This window comes from Dermacentor variabilis, chromosome 2, assembly GCF_050947875.1.
Source record: "Dermacentor variabilis isolate Ectoservices chromosome 2, ASM5094787v1, whole genome shotgun sequence".
In the NCBI taxonomy this organism is placed as follows: domain Eukaryota; kingdom Metazoa; phylum Arthropoda; class Arachnida; order Ixodida; family Ixodidae; genus Dermacentor; species Dermacentor variabilis.
The window spans coordinates 211,979,187-211,999,416 of NC_134569.1; the positions used below are offsets into that span (position 1 = coordinate 211,979,187).

Here is a 20,230-nt window from a genome sequence, read left to right on the forward strand (position 1 = left end):
AGAGTGTTTTATTAGCCGCTTTACTAAAGCTTCGCTTCACGTACAAATGGCAAGTGGGTAACCTTCTTTTTTAAGGTAAACCCATTTAGTTGTACAGCATTTAAATAACTATTTCCCGAAACCTTCACTTCACATGACTTCCAACGTATGCTTTGGACCTGCACATTTATTTGTTTCTTTCGTATCAATGTATTCACGCGGGGGAGTCCCTGTATAAGCAGAGGGCGCAGCATGATGACATCACGCTTTCGTCAGGTCGCACGGCACCACAAGGCTCCCCGCAATTGCAGGGAATAATTTGTTTTAGAGCAACGAACAACGCCCTGCGGTATTGTAAAGGACGACCGCCGCGACTTAGCATGGTAATAGGCCGGGCGGTCGCGCGTGAACCTTCTGTTAGCGGGGCGTATATAAGTCGCTGGCCAGGAACGATGTCACGGATGATCCCCATCCCTGATCGTCGTGAGGAATCCTCCGTCTGTATGCCTTATACGCATCGTGCAGCACAGTAACACATTCACAACTCTGAGCGATTGTGGAAGTCGTACCTGAATTAAAGGTGTACTTGATGGGAGCCTTGATCTCTTCGTCAGGATCTTCTGCTTCTATCTTGCTTGGCTTCACGTCCAGCGGTGCGCCCTAGAAGGAAAGCACTTCGTTTTACATTTGGCGACGGCAGCTGTAAGACTGCACCGACTCTCTCTTTTTTTGAGACGTGCGTCGAGATATTCGTACTGTGTAGACCAAATGCAAACAGGCCAAAAACTCTCAGTACATATCCACCGGCTGCACGATATAATAATGCCAAGTTGGACATGCTAAAGCGACAGTAAAATCAAACAACACTGCAAACCTCTCAACCCCATTCACCGCGTCCCCCCGCAACGAAAGCGCCACATGGATGTAAGCGCTTTGACTGTTTGGATTCTTGATTTGGATGTGACATGCCACACGTTTGGTTTCGCTCTTTTCAGTCACCTGAACGTTGCGCGTAATACGCCGATCAATATACCAATGACATATATTGGCAGTGAGCACCGATCCACTTTTTTTTCTGTGTCCTCATTTGGTGTTGTTTCGCCTTAGCTTCGTGTCTTGGAGTTCAGGTCAACGCAACCTACCAATTGATTGGCGAAGCCGCCTTCAGTGATCAAAACTATAAGGGAAGGTCAGCTTACCATGCGGGTGTTGTTGTGCAGCTGGACGAAGTAGCTCTCCGCCTTGAACCTGGGGTTCTGGTCGTCAGCGTCGTGTACCACCACCACCAGGGTGGTGTGGGAGCTCTGCGGGGGGTTTCCTTGGTCCTATGTGTAAAAACAAAAGGCGTAACGACGTATGCTCACACGCCTTGCTTTTTTCCCAAATCATTTTCATTAAAGCCTCAATAGACAGAGACGACACACTTTTCTGCTTAATTGCGGGAGTTATTATTTAGCGAGAAACTCCACAAAGCCTCTTTGCGGCTCACCGTCAAAGGCACTGCAAGGCACAACGGCGACACTTCTTCGTTATGTTAAGATGCAAGTCCAGATCATTATATGTGTGTTGTTAACCTGTGAGTCACACATGTATTGCAATGCCGTTGTCGAAGTTTTGCGTTTTCTACCAATGGTATCATCGAGACAGTGGCTTTCGATAACAGACCTACATGCTGCATTTTTCAGAAAGCATAGAACGCGCGGTAGTGGACAGCTGTATTAGCTTTTATCGAACCTGCGTCCGCTGAAGTGCGCTGACTCCCTTTTATTTTATTCTCGGATAGACTTTTTCACCACCCACAAAGTAGGACAATGCATACTCCAGTAGTGATGCAGCATCGTTGCAATCAGATTTTTTTTTTTGTAATACTGCAATCGCTTCTGCTTTCGGTAAAGTAAAATCAAGGTTGCGTCTGACAGCTCACCTGCGCCCTTAGAGTGATGGTGAACTTCGGCAGAGTCTCGTGGTCTAGCTTGTCCATAAGTAGCAGTGAACCTTCCCACCTGTTCTCGAAGGCCAAAAGGTGCTGCTCGCGGCGTTGGGAAACGTTTTACATCATGACACACTTGCACATGTCACCCTACAGGCAATCTTTTCAATGACAAAGACACGGCTTAAACATATGTCTAGGTTAATCAAATCCCTACCTAATTTGTGTTGACAATGAAAGGCCACAATGGTGCGCCTTTGAAACATAAAGAGGCACTTCTATTTAACGTATATTGATGAATTTCATTACAAAAGAGAAAAATAACTCTGTCGACTCCTCCAGTGCGACTATCACTTCACGAACAAGCTTTCCTCTCGCGAGCAAAGATATTAAGTTGCTTCACCACCCATTTCTGTTTAACATAGGTTTGCGCACCCCCTATAGATCATTATGTACAAAGAGCAGACAACGCGAACACCGGCTGAGGGTAGCCTCGATACGGCAGCAGTTTTATCTTTAGAATATAGAACACTCTAATGATGGATGCCTAATCAAGTTGGCCCGTGAATAAATTGTATGAAACCACCCATTAGTATGGTAGCGCGTCAAAGAAGGTGATTACGGTAAAGAAGCAGAAGTACTATGGTACAACCTGTCCCGTCGAAATTCCGAGTCCTTGCTTATATTGTTCCCTACTGCTTTCTTCTAATCAATCAAGTATTGACAGGAAACGAGCAGATCGTAGCAAAAAAAAAAAACTATATAAACTAGGAAGGAAAAAACAAAAACAAGAGGTAAGTACAAGCAATTTGAGCGAGCGCCACAGTCAGTAGCTATTTAAGAAGCAAGGTGCTCAAGAAATGCTGAACATCGTAGAGAATGCAAAGATGATTGCCTGTATTGCATGCAATCTGGGAACAATACAGTTCTTTAGAATCATCAGGCACGTTACTCTTCATCACGCAACAAGTGTCCTGGCGAGGCATGGCATTAGCCTTTGCACGGATGGTAATAAAGCTGCTGGACGAGTGCATAAATAGGAGGTGGGGCACTGATGCATGCTTGCAGGGTACAGTCTTGTAACGAATACGTGATTTATGTTCGGTGGACACAACAGCTGCATATCGGTGGGCTGGACAACTTGTAGAAATAAAGTAGACAAAAACGAACTTTTGCGCCATTGAGCACGGTGAAGGGCGTGTAAATATAAAAAGATCGAGATGTTAACATAGTTACTGAAAAATTTTGCTGTTCTTTCGATTTGGCTCGGCATTTGACTTAGCTGTAAACACCTGCCAGTAAACATTTTGATGAACGAGCCATAAAGACGCTTGATATATTTGTTTTAGTGTCTCACTCTCGTGTATATAAAGACAACGGTGTTTATTTTCTTGTTTTCGTGCCCGGAAAGAACAAAGCGTTGCATTCGTACAATTTTGAACAGAACTTTACGGTGTCGCCGGTAAGTGATTTAAGGTAAAAACATATAACTAGAGCTACTGACATAGGAAAGAAGTACGAATATTCACTAAGTATAAGGAACGTGATTCATGACGAATACATAATTAAACCAGGTTCTACGCACCAACACGCTCGCTACATCTAGCTTGTATTTTTGTGATCCTTTGGCGTCCCTTATGAAACTTTGGGTTCTTGCTAGCGAGAAATGCAATCTTTGTGTAAAGATTATTTTTTTTCCTTTTACGAATCCTGAGGTTAGCCACCAATCACATGTTTTATGCTGACGCTTTCGAACAGCGGTCATTCATAATTCTTTAGGCGCAATTCGATTTCTGTCGGTGTTACCAACCTGTTACATTCGCCCCTACCGGCTTCTTCCTTTGTTTATCAGTGAAATCATAGGCCCGGTAACTATGCATTACTTTGCAAACCTTCCCCATAAACGTGAGTATAATTTGTCTTGATCGCTCGGTTTATAAAGGGCGAACACATTGTTAAAATATCAAATGAAATGCAGTACCACAAACACAGTTTGCGACAAGAAAACAACGCATGTGAGGAGTACCGAGTGTGGTCCATCATCGACGAAGTATTCGACAGTACTAAAGAGACCAGGCTGGTCCTTGTCCACGGCTCGGATGCCTTGCATGACTGTCGTACCTGGCACAGTACTCTGCAGGGAGAAAGAATAAAACACACAAAAAGATGTAACACAGCAAGAAAATAAATATATTCGTTTTATATTGCTTTAAGGAAGCCGTGTAACTCTTACCAGTCTCGACAGGGCGGGGGGATTCGGAAACTGTTTGATTCGCGGTACCCGAGAGCCGAGTGCGGAGCTGACAATCCCGCGGCATTGAGCTAACCACGCCTTTTGGCGAAAGGTTTTCCGCACCCCTGAGATTGGCGCTATTCTGTTCTTCGTTGTGTTCTTCGCAGTGTTTTCTCTTACTTTTCCGTTAGATCAGGAACCGCCTATATCGCCCTGCGGGTTCCTTAAAGCGAATAGTTTACTTTGACTCGTTCGCCTACTTTCCTGGTGTGTCGTCGGTGGGGGGTCGATCTTGCACCACTAGTACAAAGGGCGCGTGTTCTCTTCTATCCGATTTGCGAGGCGCGCTCGTTGTCGAACGCCAACAGTAAATATATGAGATTAAGAGAAAAAAACTTCGTTGCGAATGCACATTTCAGACCTCTGGATATGACATTTTTAAAGGAACAATAAGGATTTTGCCCAATGTCAGCAATGGGCGACAATGCGAAGCTAGACCTCGGTCCACTGAAGAAATGGCTCCGTAACATCGTATGTTTGGCGCAACAACGGTGTGCGTGTAGCGAATAGATGGGCCTGCTGGCACGTGCTGTAGCGCTTGAGCTTTGGGGCGTCTGAAGGTTTAAATGCATCGATGGAGTGCCGCCATATAATCAATATAATCGGCTTCTTTTCATACAGATGCCTAACTTACAAGGTCTTCTGGTCGCGTAGGCTGAGAAGGTAAAAAAATGTTAAGGAAGGAATGGCGTGCGGCACAGCTGCACCCTTGTAGTTGATACAATGCTACTATGTCCTTTGTACAACGAATCGCTTTGCCACGATTGTTGCCCCCGGCCTGGAGCTCAGCGCCAGAACATCACCATTCTTGAGAAAACGCAGCGGGGGAACATTGGTGCGCTTACCTCGCTGATGTTCAGGAAGTAAGGGGTGCCCTGGAATTCTGGAGCGTTGTCGTTGGCGTCCGTCACGATTATTCGAACAGGCACAGTGATGCTCTGCACATAAACGAAAAATACGCACAGTGATGAAAAATGTAATTTTACAGCGAATGGCTCGAATGCCGTGAGAGCATAATCGCTTAAGGTTCCTTTAATCACTTAATACAACAGGCCAGATTGATACCGTCAATGATTACCGCGGGAAATAGAGATAGCGAACTGCGAAGAGACACGACTACGAGACAACGTACCACAATTACCAAATCGTATTATTGCTATTGCAATTTTTCGCCTACTGCAGGCACCCAGTGACCGAAGTTGTCGACTAGCTTGGACCACGAAGTACGTGCTCGTGCTGCCGCTGTGGTCGTCCCGGCGTCATGATTCCAGCTTCATTATCCAACTGTAATCATGCCGTTGTCGTCACGCTATCGTCGGCACACGGTGGTCGTCATTCCACTGTCGTCAAATTGTCTTCGTACCTTCGTCATCGTTTCACAAACGTCATCCAATTGTCATGTGCCGTCGTCGACATAACGGATTCGCGGTTCCATCGACGTCATTCCTTCTTCATTCCAACGTAATCACACCGTGGTCATTCAGTCGTGATAACATCACTATTGCCATGCCATCACCGTCATTGCGTCGTTGTCATACATTCGTCGTCACGCATTCGTCATCATGCCTTCATCATCATAGAGTCATCGTCATCCTATTGTCGTTATGCAGTTTTGTCACGGTGTTGTCATACTGAAGTCATCATTTCAGAAGCGCATTTTAATTGCTGTCATGCCGTCGTCGTCGTAAGGCCTTTGTCGATCCATCCATGTGATTCATCCTTCATGGTAATCATGATGTCGGCGTTAAATCCTGGTTATGCCGCCGTGGTCTTGCCATCTTCGTCATTGCGTAACCGTCATAGATATTTTGGTTGTTATGCCATCGCCGTGGAGACATCATGGTCGTTGCATCATCGTCATTCCAGCTTCACCGTACCATTCTCATCGTACCGTAGTCGTCATACAGTCGTCGTCATCTCATTCTCGTCATGCCGCCGTGCTCATATGCTCGTCACGACCCCATTGTCCTCATGACGCCGTCGTTGTCGAGTTGCCTTCGTTATATCATAGTCATAATTAAAGTTCGTCTTCCCATGGTCGTCACGCTGTGGTCATACCTCCTTCTCCGTTTCATTGATGATCTTTTTATTTGTCCTTTTATCGTCATCACTGCGTCGTCGTGATAGAGACGGCGTATCATCGTCAAGGCTGACCCTGGCGAGCGAGTACATAGCAAAGTGTACCGATCCCGCAGACAGTGAATGGCGACTATAGCCCAAGCGACGGAAATATTAGAATGACCAGTACATTCTTAATAAAGGTTTCTCAAGCAATACTATATTTCGCTTACATTGCTTGAATACTAGCAAATCGCATTAACGTCGACAGTTATCGCGTGATGGGTTCTGCCAGAACAGAATTTTGTTCATTTTTCGTGCAAGCAGGCGAAGTTCCCTGGCAGTGTCCGTTCTCGCCATAAGTATTGACGCATCTGGCTGTCTTCGTGGGCAGACCGGGCAACCCTGTAAGCAAAGTCGTTGCCGACGTTGCTACAGTGAGCAGGAATCCACTGAAATATTATGTTGTACCCTGTTTCCAGAACATGGTGGTGTACTTTCCTCATGGCGGATATCACCTGCCCGTTAAGTTCTGTGACGGCAGGCAGACTTGATACCGTGAGGAACTACTGCCTTACAGTCACAAAACACGACCCATTTCTGTGCTGGCTATTCGGTGATGTAAGTCATAGCAGCATGGAGGGCTGCAAGTTCTGCCGACGTAGATGTAGTGACGTGTGACAATTTGAACGTAACTGGAACTTGCTGAACTGGAACGACGAATACGGCATTTGAGGGGGTAGGTGAGGACCAACCGCCGGTATATGTAATATATATATATATATATATATATATATATATATATATATATATATATATATATATATATATATATATGCGCTGTGTCCTTTTACCACAGGGGAGATGAAGGCTTAGCCGCCGGTGTATAAGATGACGGTATGCACATTGATGAGTGCTTATCGGTCTTGAAAAAGTCCCTTGAAGTCTCTCGGCAGGTAGGGAAGGTAAGTGATGGTCGGGGATCCTTGGCAGATGGCGAATGTGCGCTCTGGGAGAGTCTACAGCTACGTGTGTCTGTGGTCTCCCGCGATGGCAGTTGTTGCTGTTGTTGATGTGCGCAGAGGCAGCCCTAAACACGTGCGTAACGCTTGACCTTGTATGCTCTCGAGAGCACAAATGTTCGTCTTGCATATATTTGACAAAACTGGTAGACTGTAACGAAGGAGTCCCAGGAGCTGTATCCTGTACAGATGCAGCATAAGTAGACTGATGTGGAAAAGCTGGCAAAGCGATGTCGTTTACATGCTGACAGGGCTCGAGAACGTTGTACTCTCACGCAAAAATGTCATTATACTCAAGCAAACAAATCCAGCACCAAGCAGCCAGAGCCACAGCGATCGGAGGTCAGCCACCTTCTATTCACTCAGGAGCGGAGCAGTCTCCGGCTATTCCTAAAGAAATGCACTTTGCCCGGCAAAGTAATGCATTTTTAATGCGTATACACACCACTTTCATGTGGCGAGGTTCCCCGGCTTTTTTGACGTCGCGTGACAGAAACGCGAAGTGGGTGCAACCCCAAACCTTTTTTTTACCAAAAGACGTTGTTGATGGTGACAAAGGCGAAGAATTGGAAATAATTATTTTTCTTTCGTTCGGTCTCATCATGCATAACCAGCGTGTACACGTCACACAAGAGGAGGAGCTTTCGCGGTATTCCTGACGTCGCGGGAAGGACAAGCGCAGTGGAGTAAATTGGCCCGAGGATAAATTTAACAAGCGTGGAGGGCTGATTGCAAAAATGGAATAGAAAAGTTTGGAATTGCTAGCTTTACGTTAAAGCGCCGACACTCCGACCAAAATAATGGCGCCAGTGCTTATCTCACCTATAACTAGCGCCCGCGTGTAGCGGCGGCCAAAGCGATGCTGCGCTATTGCGAAGGGTGATAGCAGCTGGGATATCTTTAACAGCTATCGCCGCCCCACTGGTCCTTGCGTCATGCATGATGGCACGCGTTTGCCATCCCAGATGGCTATCCTGCTTTCTGACCAGTCGTTACAGACGCCTTCATCGAAACTTTACGCACTTGCCGACGACCGACGATTGTATGGAGAGAGGCCGCCCCAACGCAGCGTGAATGCTGAACGCTTACTTTTCTGAAGCTTTCTTATCGCACCTAAGCTTTCTTCAAGCAAATCATGGAGTAAGTTCCGCTTTATTTTAATATCTTCAGAATAAGAATATTCCATGTACTCAACCCTCCTGTTTAGTTTAGGGTGGTTCAGGGAATTCTTAAGTTTGGTGTAACACCAAGAAGCTTGTCTCAAACGAAGCCCTTTTGCGCCCGAAATTACGCACTGTGCTTTACTCACACCTGCTTATAACGGAAGCGTGTAATTCATATAGGAAGCTTTAGACTTTGCTTACACAAAGCGCCACGCCCGGCTTGCGTTCTTCTGTACTCCTTTAGCGTTCTTTTGTAAGCCCGGCTGTTTGCGTCCCCTAACTCCGCGTGCGCAAAATCTAAATCTCCCTACTAACTGAAACGCTAAACGCAATAAGGAAACGCACACCATATGCAAAGAACTGAGAAAGGAAGGCGAAGGCTCAAGCCCCGGAGAAGAACAACGGGCGAACCAAGACGTAAAGAAGCCACCAGTGTATATGGAAGGTGCCCACGAAGCTAGAAACTTGAGTGTCACGCCCAGCAAGCAGACAGCCAGCGAGTGGTTATTCATTAGTCGGAGCACGCACTCCGACGGCTCGCTCGCTCTCTTCTCTGCGTAAGCGTCAGAGGTCAGAGGGCAAGTCGCGTTGAAAATAATTGCAGCGACGCCGCAGACGCTGTCGAAAGAATGGCGAGAAACCACATAAAAAAAAAAAAAATCTTGAAACGCGGCATGAGGGTCACAGGGCGTCGGAGCGCGAGAAGCAGCGGCGCGTGGAGGGAGAACAGCCAAAAGTGCCATGCAGATTTGTGGACGGCGCAAAACACGCACGTGCGTACAGAGGGCGTTGGAAGCTGGAAGGGCAGCACGAGTCCCCGTGTGTTTCATGTTTACTTAACTTTCGATGCGACTTATAAGGCACTCAAATGCACGCCTCTCATTATAATATCAAGTGACTGTCTTAAAAAGCCGTTAAAACCTCGCTCTCTGCACTTGAGTACTAAGATATGGCTCTGAAAGCACAAGAAAGCTGAAACACAAAAAAAAGAACTGAAAGCCAGCCATGCTTACAGCCACCAATCAAACTGAACCACGGTGACAAGACCGCGTAAATTTCAAGGCTAGACAGGAACTTCCTCGCACGCTTTGTTGTTGACGTCACACCGTGAGTATCGCTTGTTTATACTTGAAGAAAACATTTAAAAAGGAATGTTACGCGTTTTAATTCGTAATTTTTCACAATGCACGCAACTGTATAAGTCATGCTGCCTCTCGTGTTGTAGAGTTCTGTTCCAATTTTTTCTCCTTTTTTTTTTCTCCTGGAAGTTCATTCTAGTTCTATGCAATTGTCGGATGACAACCGACAGCTTGTCCTCCCCCTGTGACTGTAATCTCTCCGCAAGCAGTTGAGGCAGCGTGCACTTCAACATGTTTAAATATACACTAGCACTTAAAGGAAATGATTTTTTCTCTCTCTCTCAGCGATAACCGGCGAAGACTCTACAGAATGAAATGGCGTGGGGAGGGGGGTGAGGGGGGTAGCGAGGAAGAAACGGGCGCTGATTGCAGCGTACAATAGACCCGGAAATCTCCCCATGTGTCGTCAAGGAACACATCGTTAGCGGAAGCGCCGTATCACCGCTATTGTCGGCGTCTACCACCGTGCACGTTCTTCTCTAGCCGACGGAGGCGCACAACACGCGACGCTCTTCGCATCCACGTGATCTCGCACCGTGATTTGCACCGCAAGGCACGCGCCTCCCAAAATAAATTAGACCTAATTAACGTGCGCGCGCTTCACCAGGGGGCGCTCTCCTACTTTCATCGCGTGAGGCGAACCCGCGTTTACGACGACTTCGAGCGAAGCGCAACTCGACGAGGCGCGGCAACTCCAGAGCGCAGTCATGGCGTGCGCTACAGCTTCCACGAGCGTATGTATGCGTGAGCACAGTGCGCCCGCGACTTGATCGTCAGCGACTGTGCCAGCTTACGCGTGGGAAACGTTCGCGGGCTTTTGCCGCGGCTTTGTCTATGGCTGTTCGAGACGCGGCGTCTCGAGCGGCACGCACGCTTCTCGCAGCGACCATCGTGCAACCGTCGCGGCGGCATCGCATGCAGCGCCTCCGATACCTAAAGCGCCCCTAAAGTCATATAGAACAATTCGCCTATTCACTCTACAGTTGAAACCGATTTACACCTTTAAGGGTTCTTAAGGGTACGTGCTACCACCTTACGGCTGTAACGATGTGAGTTGTATATAAACAACACCCTCAAGCGTGTAAATTGGTTTACAATGTAGAACACTTTACCGTGTAGAACAACCACAGGTGGAAGCTTCAGCCGTTGCACGAGGCGCATACAACAGCGCTGAGTCGACACGCTATATGTAGGCGCCATCTCTGCGCTCTGGCGAGATTCTAAAGAAATATTGAGGATTTAGGAGAGCGCGGATGAACTTTACGCTTACACCGAGGAACTGAGCGAAAACTCTGGTTATGTATACTCACATGCCTTGTATCCAAAGAGTGCAGAACCGTTGAGCAGTATAATTAAGAAATAAAGTCGATGTCGCCCATAGGAAACCCTTCTCTAATATGAATGCCGCGAGCGTACCAACGCGCTTATATTTGTAGACGTTCCGTATTTCTGTGTCGTGTGCATGCAAAATGAGGGCCGCTTAAATGAATGAAAATACGAAGCACAGTTGAAAAAGAAAGACACACACACACGCTATATTTCATAAAAGAGGACAGAATAAGTGACTGCCTTCTGAGTACATGATCGATATGACTCGATAAACAAATGCAGCATAACTTAAATGAATCGACTGCAACGAAAAATGGCGACATGGAAGCGGAGGGATCAACGTTGGCCCTCAAGGAAGATTACTTATCATGTTTTAGCTCTCTCTTTCTGCCTGACATTTTTTAATTCAGATTTTTTTACCCCTTGCGACACTTCCTTTGGCAGAGCGTCACAAACGTCCCGTAAAGCTGTTTCAACTTTTGTTAAGCCTTTCCGTCAGTTCATAGAGCAAGGGGACTAAACGTTCTCAAGTCAAGTATAAAGAATACAATGCAAGACTGCAACAAGTGTTTCTTTAGAGTACTACTGAATGAGACAACCAATACGAGCTACAGATACTTCCACCTACAGGAGCTCGGGCGCCAACGTGATCAGCGTAGACTCTTGTGCGCAACGCCTTGCAGCGTTCCGAAATGCGCATATTGTGATGTGAGAATGTGAATGCGTCTGCAAGTGCGAGGAGTCTATTGGACATCTCCTCACCATTCTTCCCCGCTACGAGCACCAGCGAGCATCTGCTCCAATACACGTTGGACCACATATACTCGAGGTCGTTCTCAGTTCACAGAGGTCGTTCTCAGTCCGAAGTTCCCAGGCCGACTCTAGCATCGATGTGCATCTCCGGATGAAGACTCCCGTCAGTCCGGCGCAGGGCACCACCTGCTGCGCGTCGTTCCTCGAAGAGGCAGGACGTCTTTGGAGTGAGCTCCCGAACAGCACTTTGCAATGTGGTGGAACGCAGTATAAATGATGAATCCGGGATATCAAGAGGGTGCGGCGTAATGTTAACGCCTTCCTGTCGCATTTACTGCTAAATCGCCACTGAATTTTCTACTGCTAAATCGCCACTGAATTTTCTACAAACGACTGCAATATGCATGACTTACACTTTATCAAGGTGCACCTTGGTCGGCATGCTAGCGAGGTTTGGTGAAAACGTGCTGAACACTTCTATTCTGCGTAGTTTCCTTCTCATTTGAATAACCTGGCGACCAAAGACGTACTCGCTGCCCTCCTCTGCTGCCACAGCGAAGCAGTACGATGGCTGACCTTCCACCGACAGTGACAAGGGAAGCGATATTGTGTGCCCGCGAATGAGTGAGCAATTTATTTGGGATGAAATCTACGATTGCGTCGCCGGCCTCTCTAAAATCATTTGTTGAATGGTGAAAGGATGACAACATGATGCTACATAAAAGCGTACCAGAAAAAAGGAGATTTTCGAAACGTGTATAAAGTGTCAGTGAAGAAAATAAAGAAGAGGGTAGCAACTAAATGGCACATTCACTATTTATTTTTTATTATTTGTTAGTTTTATTATTAACATTATTATTTTGCGCGACATGGACTCTTGTGGCGTGGTGCAGGGCGCTCCCGTCAGCTGATTCAGCAAGTATAGCCAAACTGACTTTGTTTTGTCAATATTAAAACAGGAAAATAATAGCTCTCGTTTGGATTTCCTGCTCGACACTCCATAGTTTCGAATAATCGTTTCTACGTTTTATACTACATAATAATGGTTAGCCGAGCCTGTCAGAAAAGAAAGAACTCGGCAAGTAAGCTGTGAACATTCTTAAACGCATATGAGCAGAAAACAAATAGCCATTTCTGCTACTAATTTAGCAAATAACTTTTCTTTGGTAATGGAGAGACACTGATCTGTATGCTGTGGAGGAACGCTGTATACACGCTGACCCCTTAATGTTGTTTATTTTTTGTCTTGGCAAGATGTCTCGCAGACATTTATTTAAGAATGATGATTGACAAAGACCGCTTGACATATTTTTTTAAATTTTACATTATGGAAACCGTTGCTTATATTCTATGGTAAGCCTTAGAACGTTCGTGTCGCTAAAAGAATGTGTTCTTTTCTTCTATTTAGAAAGTTTGAAACGTTCGCTATTCAAGTTCACCAAAGTACGCTCGCCCTCCCCCCCCCCTCCCGCCGCTCCTTAAATCCGATCCATAAATTGTCCTATCAGAACACCTGAAAACATCCGCGAAACTTCGGGTGGTTTCGATGAACATTTACCAACGAAAAATAATAACGAATTTAAGAACTGCGGACTAGGCGTTGTCTATGGAACATTTAATAACGCGTTCTTAAAATTCGTGATTATTTTCGTTATTAAATATTCGTGCAAGCCGCCCCTGGTCAGACAGAATAAGGAATGAGACAAGAATGAAGGAAATTGAAGACCAAAAATAAAGAAAAAATAAAAGCCCAGAAGAATGGCGATGAGCGGACTTGAATAAGAAACGCGTGAGATACAGAAAATGTAAGGTAGCGGGGCTGTTCTCCTTATGGAAGATCAGTGCATGATTGAGTTTCTGATACAAGGAATGTTGTCGTGGTACTGAGAATCAAGTTTAGGAGGACACCAGGACGACAGCAATGGTCATAAACAGTAAAACGAATCGTTTGCTTCATTCAGCCTAGCTAGTTACGGCACAATCTCACCCCCACACTGGATAATCTTAAAAATAAATCCTCTTGGCACACTCTTCCGAAGCGCGACGAAATGCTACGACGAGGGTTACCTCCCTTTGCAGTATCGCCCTAATTTCAACAACATGGTTCTATACAACCTCATTTGCATACCGTACCGTCTAAACCAGAAAAGTGTAGCCCACCATGACATTGCCATGATTAGCTGTCAGCCCTTAAACTCAACGACAACTTCGATTGAGCCTATACCAACAGATCTAACCGCAGAATTTTTTTGACAATACAACCACAAGACTGATCTGAGCGTGATATGCTGAATTTGAGGGCAAACGTTAAATTGTAGTCACTGTAGGGAAGAGAATTCTAATTTAGGGCCTGAAAGGTTTTAAAAGATTGCCGTAAACTAGTAAGCTAAAGAAATAGAAGAACGTACTTTACAAATCTGTAATTGTGCACAAAAACACATATCGCAGTTCTGTTAACTGCATCCACTAGACCATCCAAAGCGGGCATGTTGGATTTATGAATAACGGCATACTGGGAAATTGTGACAATGTTCAAATGTGCAACTCACAAATGAATGGTATAATTTATAGCGGTGCACACTACATCAATGTTGTTAGCTTCAGATGTCTAGATGCAGTTACAGAATGGTGATGTCACTTACATTAGCTGAGTTACAGAGCTGTAAACCTGATAGTTTAATTTACGGAAATATTGCAATTTCAGCTTATTTCTAATTTAGATATCTTGGATTAAATAATAATGTGCCTCCTACAGTCACTAGATCTTTAACGTTTCCTTTTAAATGCCATAAATCTCAGCAAGTTTGGTGCAGTAGTAGCCAAAAGAAATGATTCCTACGCTGCCATGTGTTTAGCTAAGAGTACCCAAACTGATGCTTGGGCTTAAAAGGTTGCAACATTCATTGCTGTACGTTTGTTTCGAAAATGCGGTAAATAAAAAAAAATGCTCTGAGAGCGGTTATACTCCAGATTCCGGCTCGCAACAAGCAACCAACGAGCGTGCGCTAAGCTGAAGTTGCGACAAAGGGCCCACGTCTCCACTTAGCCGCAGTACAGAGCTATCCAATTCGAATGCTGCACCGCCTTTACACGATAGCTTAGTTAGGAAATTTAGAAACAATTAGTTTGGCATTGGGTCTTGTAACAGCTGAACGTTACACAAAAAAAAGGAACTCCCCACCATAGCACATTAGATACAACGATCCCGCCAGGATTTCAAAAAGGCATATTCGAGATTAAAAGACAGTCTACCACGAGAAATAATTGTGGTAGACGTTGTAAAGAGAAAAAAAATTGGACAATGCATTCAACTTTCTTTTTTTTTTTTTTTCATGGGCTCGCACCCCCAGAGGCGTGGTGAGAAACAGTGTCAAGTGAACAACACTGCTGCACAAGCATGCATGTTCCTGAAGCCCTCGCCTTGTGGAGGATACATTAGTCATTGCCTGGGGTCATAGTAAGGGTAGTGCAGGGTGCTGCCCGAAAGTTAGGGAGCAGTGCACCACGCCAATTCAGTTATCTCTGTAACGTTTTCTACCAATTGGAGAAGGTTCATAGATTTTTGCAGGGCGATCATGGCCGTGAAGAGAGCTAGTGGTTCGCGCAGGCGTCCTTTGCACGTATCAAAGAAATGAAGGGTGATTTAACTATTAAAACGGCGTCCATACGTGGTAGAACCTGCGAGTATTGGGCCCCACTGCGCGCTCTAGCATATCACGCGCAATTTCGCCAAGCAGTTTAACGACTATGTCCCGCGAAATTTCTGCGACAGAATAGCATAGTTGCATTTAACCAAAGAGTTTACGATGGTTTGGCTGGCGTCATCGCTGGCTGTAATTAAAACACTTAGTGGGGGATAGTACACAGCACAAAACACTGCGTAAGTGAAAAGCTTCGATATCACGCAGCGCGATCGTAAGGTTATGCTTGCCGTCAAGCCATCCGCAAGTAGTCAATTTATGTAAAGCCTGACATCTGGCTGGACTAAATGTTTGGGCAGGTAATGATAAACGCTGAAAATAGCAATTTTACAAAGTACCAAAAAATGGTTTCTCACGATGTCACTCCTTTCTAAGGTAGCTTAAAATGAGGGCACTTGCGCAAGTTTATGGATAACCTTCAATGGCAGTTTGGAAGTTCACGTAACATAAGAGTAACCTATTGTAAAGATAGGATTTTCGTGTTCTGTGAAGATTGAATACTTTATCTAAGCTGTCTCTAAAGTATTCAAAAGGACGCTTACGTTTGTTACACTATCCCGGCCCCGGCGGCCGAATTTCGATGGGGATGAATGGCGAGCACACCCGCGTGCTTAGGTTTAGATGCATGGTCCAAATTATTCCGGAGTCCTCAACTACGGCGTCCCCCATAATGAAATAGTGGTTCTGGCACGTGAGCTCCCATAATTATTGTTTTTAATTTGTTATACAAACGCCATCTGATGTACACAATATAATACAGGTGAGCGCCTCCCATCCGAAAGGGATCACTGAGGCGAGCTTCTCCTCAAAAACACTATAGCTGCAACGAAGCCCACTTTAAGCAACAATGCGCAGGGAGCTACTCATCCCCATCGCATAAAGCTTGTCGCAGAGTTAATTATTGAACGTTTAATTAATCTACCTGCCTAAGTTCACGCCTGGGAGTTCTAACCGAACGGCAGCGCACGGCACTCACCAAGTGATCGTTGTTGCGCGTGTGCCTTGGAGAGCAGATGACGTCAGTGGTGACTGAGCGCAGTCCGTCGCGGCCTTCTTTGTCGAGCTTGCGCCGCAGGACGAGGCTCTTGGTTCCCGGCAAGATGGTCAGCGGCGAGCCCTCCGGGTCGGCCATGCGCAGCTGGATGTCGCCTCCGGGCTCGCTGGCGTTGCCCACCACCTGGAGTCGGCCCACGATGCTCTCTGCGAAACGCCAGTTGCAATTTTATCTTTCATCATCAGCATCATCATTGACCTATGTTAATGTCCGCTCCAGGAAGAAGGCCCTTCCCAGCAATCTCCTATTACCTCTGTCTTGGACTAGTCCAGGTAGCGGCTGCAAACATTTTCTTCTGGAAACGTAGTGATTAAGATAACATGAAGAACTAAAGGGACCGTAACCCCATAAATTCCGACGTATTATATAGTTTACGACGCTTTGACAACTCGAAATTGTGATTTAAGCATTGAAAACACAATGCTTTGCTAATAGTAGCGTTCTTTATATGTTGGAGAGAGATTTAAGTTGGGATACTTCAGCAAAACAGTTACTATGATAATCATTACTATAGTAATTAGGTTATAAATCAAAAACACCTTACAGCTGTTTTGTACAAATGTACTATCCATAACGCGAAATAAAGGCGACCCAGTTCTAATAATGTTACTTAAGGCAGAACTGCGCTCGGTCATTACGGGAATGAAAGGGTTACAATAACGCTTCAAAATGAAACCCAAAACCACCGCTACATATTTTTCTTTCCTGTGATACTTTTTCAGTGTGAAATGCACTTCCGAGGAGCGTGAGACCGATTTATTTCCTCGATCTGTGCTTACGCGACAAAACTGCTCTTCTTTTTAGCTGTACTTCGTTCACGCAACTGTTGACACCTTCTTGGAACACCTTTTACCAGATTCTTATTCTTGTTGGTTCTTTCTTTTGTTAGTGTGCTCTGCTACTTACCTTAACGTGGTGGGTATTATTCTTGTTATTATTTTGCGAAGCAAGAATGCTCGCGGCACTTTAAAGACATTTCTTTTCTCATGATTGTTTTTTCACATGACGCAACTTTTTGCTGTTCTACAACTCGGGAAAATGCACTTGAGCAACTCCTACATTGGCTGCCACAAGGTTACCGGCAGTACATATAATATGTGTAACAATGTCCTCGCCCAGGGAAGGCGTGCGATAGCTTGACGATTTCTTCATGACGAAGCCGCGCTTGCCTCCATTTAGGACGCATAGAATAGAGGCCATTTTGGCTCCGACAACGCGACATCACCGAGAACGAGCTAGGAGACTCTCACTGCGCGAGTGAATGGCGGCTGGTGTGCTGCGAAATGTCGTTGCGTTCTGTGCTACCGAGCACTGCTTGTGATGCCAGAACAGGGCGGCTCAAAGTGGTGGTGTGAATTTTTGTCCTCTTTTGACGCCGCCTTCTTCGTAACGTAACCGTGCCAGCGAAGTGCTTTCGATGCGAGCTTGTGCTTTGATCGGAGTTCGAGGTAATTCTCCGTCACTACATAAGAGCATTGTTCTTAGCCACAATGTTTTTTTTTCTTTTTTGCTTTTTACTGTCTATATTTCCTCATATTTGTCCGCAGGTATTGATAATGGCGAGTGCCTATTTACATGCGGGGAACTTTCGGTGAGCAGTTTTACATTTCACAGGGGGAATACGGCATTCAGTAGCCAAGCTTGTTCTCCTCATATTCAGCCTATTTTGAAGTCCACAGCAGGACAAAGACCTCTCCCAGTGATCTCCAAGTGTCCCTGTCTTGCACTAGCTGATTCCAAGTTGTTCCTGCAAATTCCCTAATTTCATCACCCCACCTAATTTTGTCATTGGGGGCTATATTTATTCCTAAGTGACGCAACCCTACGTACTGTTCAACGTAGCTCCTGAGTTCTGTGACATTCTATAAATGTTATGGAAGCTTTTCACAGCCCGCTATAGACATTTCGTAGTCATTTTCTCCCTCCTTTTTCTTTTTGTGTGCGTGTGTACGTGTGTGCGATCATGATCGTGTCATAGTTTGTTCGCCTTCTCGAAAAAGTCGTATGAATGTACGCGAATTTTCGCGGAAAACAACATGTCTACTAATACAACTTGCGGTGGAGCCGAACTTAGGTTGAATCTTCAAAGAGATAGGTTATTTTTCCGGCACAGTATTAAAATATTGGAGGGGTGGCTTGTTTATTCTTGCCCTCAAGAAAGACTTGTTCGTCTGCGCTGCTAACAATAGAATAGAATAGAATAGGTATATATTTTCTGTAATTCTGATTCTCTGCATAGTTTTGAGAGACTGTGTTTCGAACATCAGCGACATTATAGAACGAAACAAAATTTGGCCTTTGAAATCTTTGCGGTTGATGGCAGCGCTTTGCAACGCTTTGGGCGCTGTCGTACAGCACCGCTAAACTAGGTGCCTCCCTGTGGCTTAGCAATCAGAAGTAGAAACTCAAAGTTTCAGTTTAGATTAGAGCTAGCAAACTTCAAAGAATTTCTAGCCGCCAAAGCTTATCAGAGCCGACAGGGAATGGTGCGTTTGAGAGTTCGCGGTGTTGCGACTGTGAATGAGCGTTCCAGTCGTGAGGAGACGAGAGCTTCCGAGAGCAAGCAAAAGCCAGCGAAATTATCGGAATTGGTCGTACATTCAGCGTCGGCATCATTAGGTGATTTTCAATAATATTGAGGCTTCGAATGAAGAAAATGTGTTTTTATGTACTCCTGTATGCTGCATGTTACGCCTAATAAACGTGCATTTCAGTGAGTATTTCAACCGTCTCAAGGCGCGAGCTACCACGAACAAACAAGGAAGCTTCCTCCGTGAAGCCGCGCCAGTCCAAGTCGCGGCGTTCATATAGCAAGCCGTCCGTGTGTTACCACGAGCTAGACCTTCGTGCCTCGATATCAAGAGGCAGTACAGAGAAGACTGCCGATATAACGCCCAAACTATCCAGCCGAGGTGAGCAAGGATATCCATAGTCTACAGCGTAACTTATTTCTCGGGTATGGGGAAAGGGAGTCGGAAACAGTTACCCGTTTGGCCTTAAACGAGCCACCATATTGCCGCAAAATGTAGTTTAGCTTTAAAATGGACGTCTGTGGGTCACCTAGTGACCAAGCACATCTGCGGTAAAAAAATAAAGAAAATGCAGATGAGTTGCCGGACCAAAGCAGTTATTGCTACAGACTGCAACAGATAGCAGCAAGTTACAATAATGCGGGATCGTATTCTCTTATTATTTTCGAAAGACGCCTGACTCGATGGTGATCAGATTGCTCTGGTCACTACTACTTTAATTTGCGCATTTATCCCCGTGGAGGGCTCTTTCTCAGGCTAAGATTTTAAGGCAAATAGCTTTCGTTGGTTGTTTCACCCGTTTTCGTGGTGCTCGGAGTCTCGCTGCCGATAAAGTTTCGCTACCGATGCGCAACTGAGTCGCCGAACGGCCACTACTATGGGTCTTTGAGGCGCACGTGCTGTTGCCCGAGAGCTTTTGGCCACCTAAAAGCTTAGATACCGTGTTGACTGGCTCGCGAACGACAGCTAGCCCTCCTCTTCTGCCTCCACCCTCTCACCCTGTGGTGGGAGAGGGTGCTAGTGGCAGAAGAGGAGGATGGCTGTCGCCTTCAACGCCGGTGCTCGTGACGCTGGAGGCCCGACACATATGACCTATCGGCTTATATGTACATACATATCCACCAACCGCTGCAGATGCGAAGGTTGACGGGAACAGCTCAATGAAACAACAAAGTTTAGCTAGATGTCATTACTACAACAAACATACGTCTTACAGCGCGTCGCTTATTTAACAGAGCGAATAACTTTCTAGAAGTATTTAGTTGGCCATTTGCTTAC

At 45.6% G+C, this 20,230-nt stretch overlaps 1 protein-coding gene across 1 annotated transcript in view; it reads right to left on the minus strand.

Moving 5' to 3' along the window:
* Nucleotides 1–20,230, minus strand: part of LOC142573084 (protocadherin-like wing polarity protein stan) — a 290,575-nt gene that overhangs the window by 47,733 nt on the left and 222,612 nt on the right. The window contains exons 4-9 of the mRNA XM_075682598.1: nucleotides 16,344–16,567; nucleotides 5,048–5,140; nucleotides 3,936–4,043; nucleotides 1,904–2,005; nucleotides 1,179–1,304; nucleotides 549–639 (exon numbers count right to left, since the gene is read on the minus strand). Coding sequence (XP_075538713.1) covers nucleotides 549–639; nucleotides 1,179–1,304; nucleotides 1,904–2,005; nucleotides 3,936–4,043; nucleotides 5,048–5,140; nucleotides 16,344–16,567 — 744 coding nt within the window. The remainder of the gene's footprint in view (nucleotides 1–548; nucleotides 640–1,178; nucleotides 1,305–1,903; nucleotides 2,006–3,935; nucleotides 4,044–5,047; nucleotides 5,141–16,343; nucleotides 16,568–20,230) is intronic.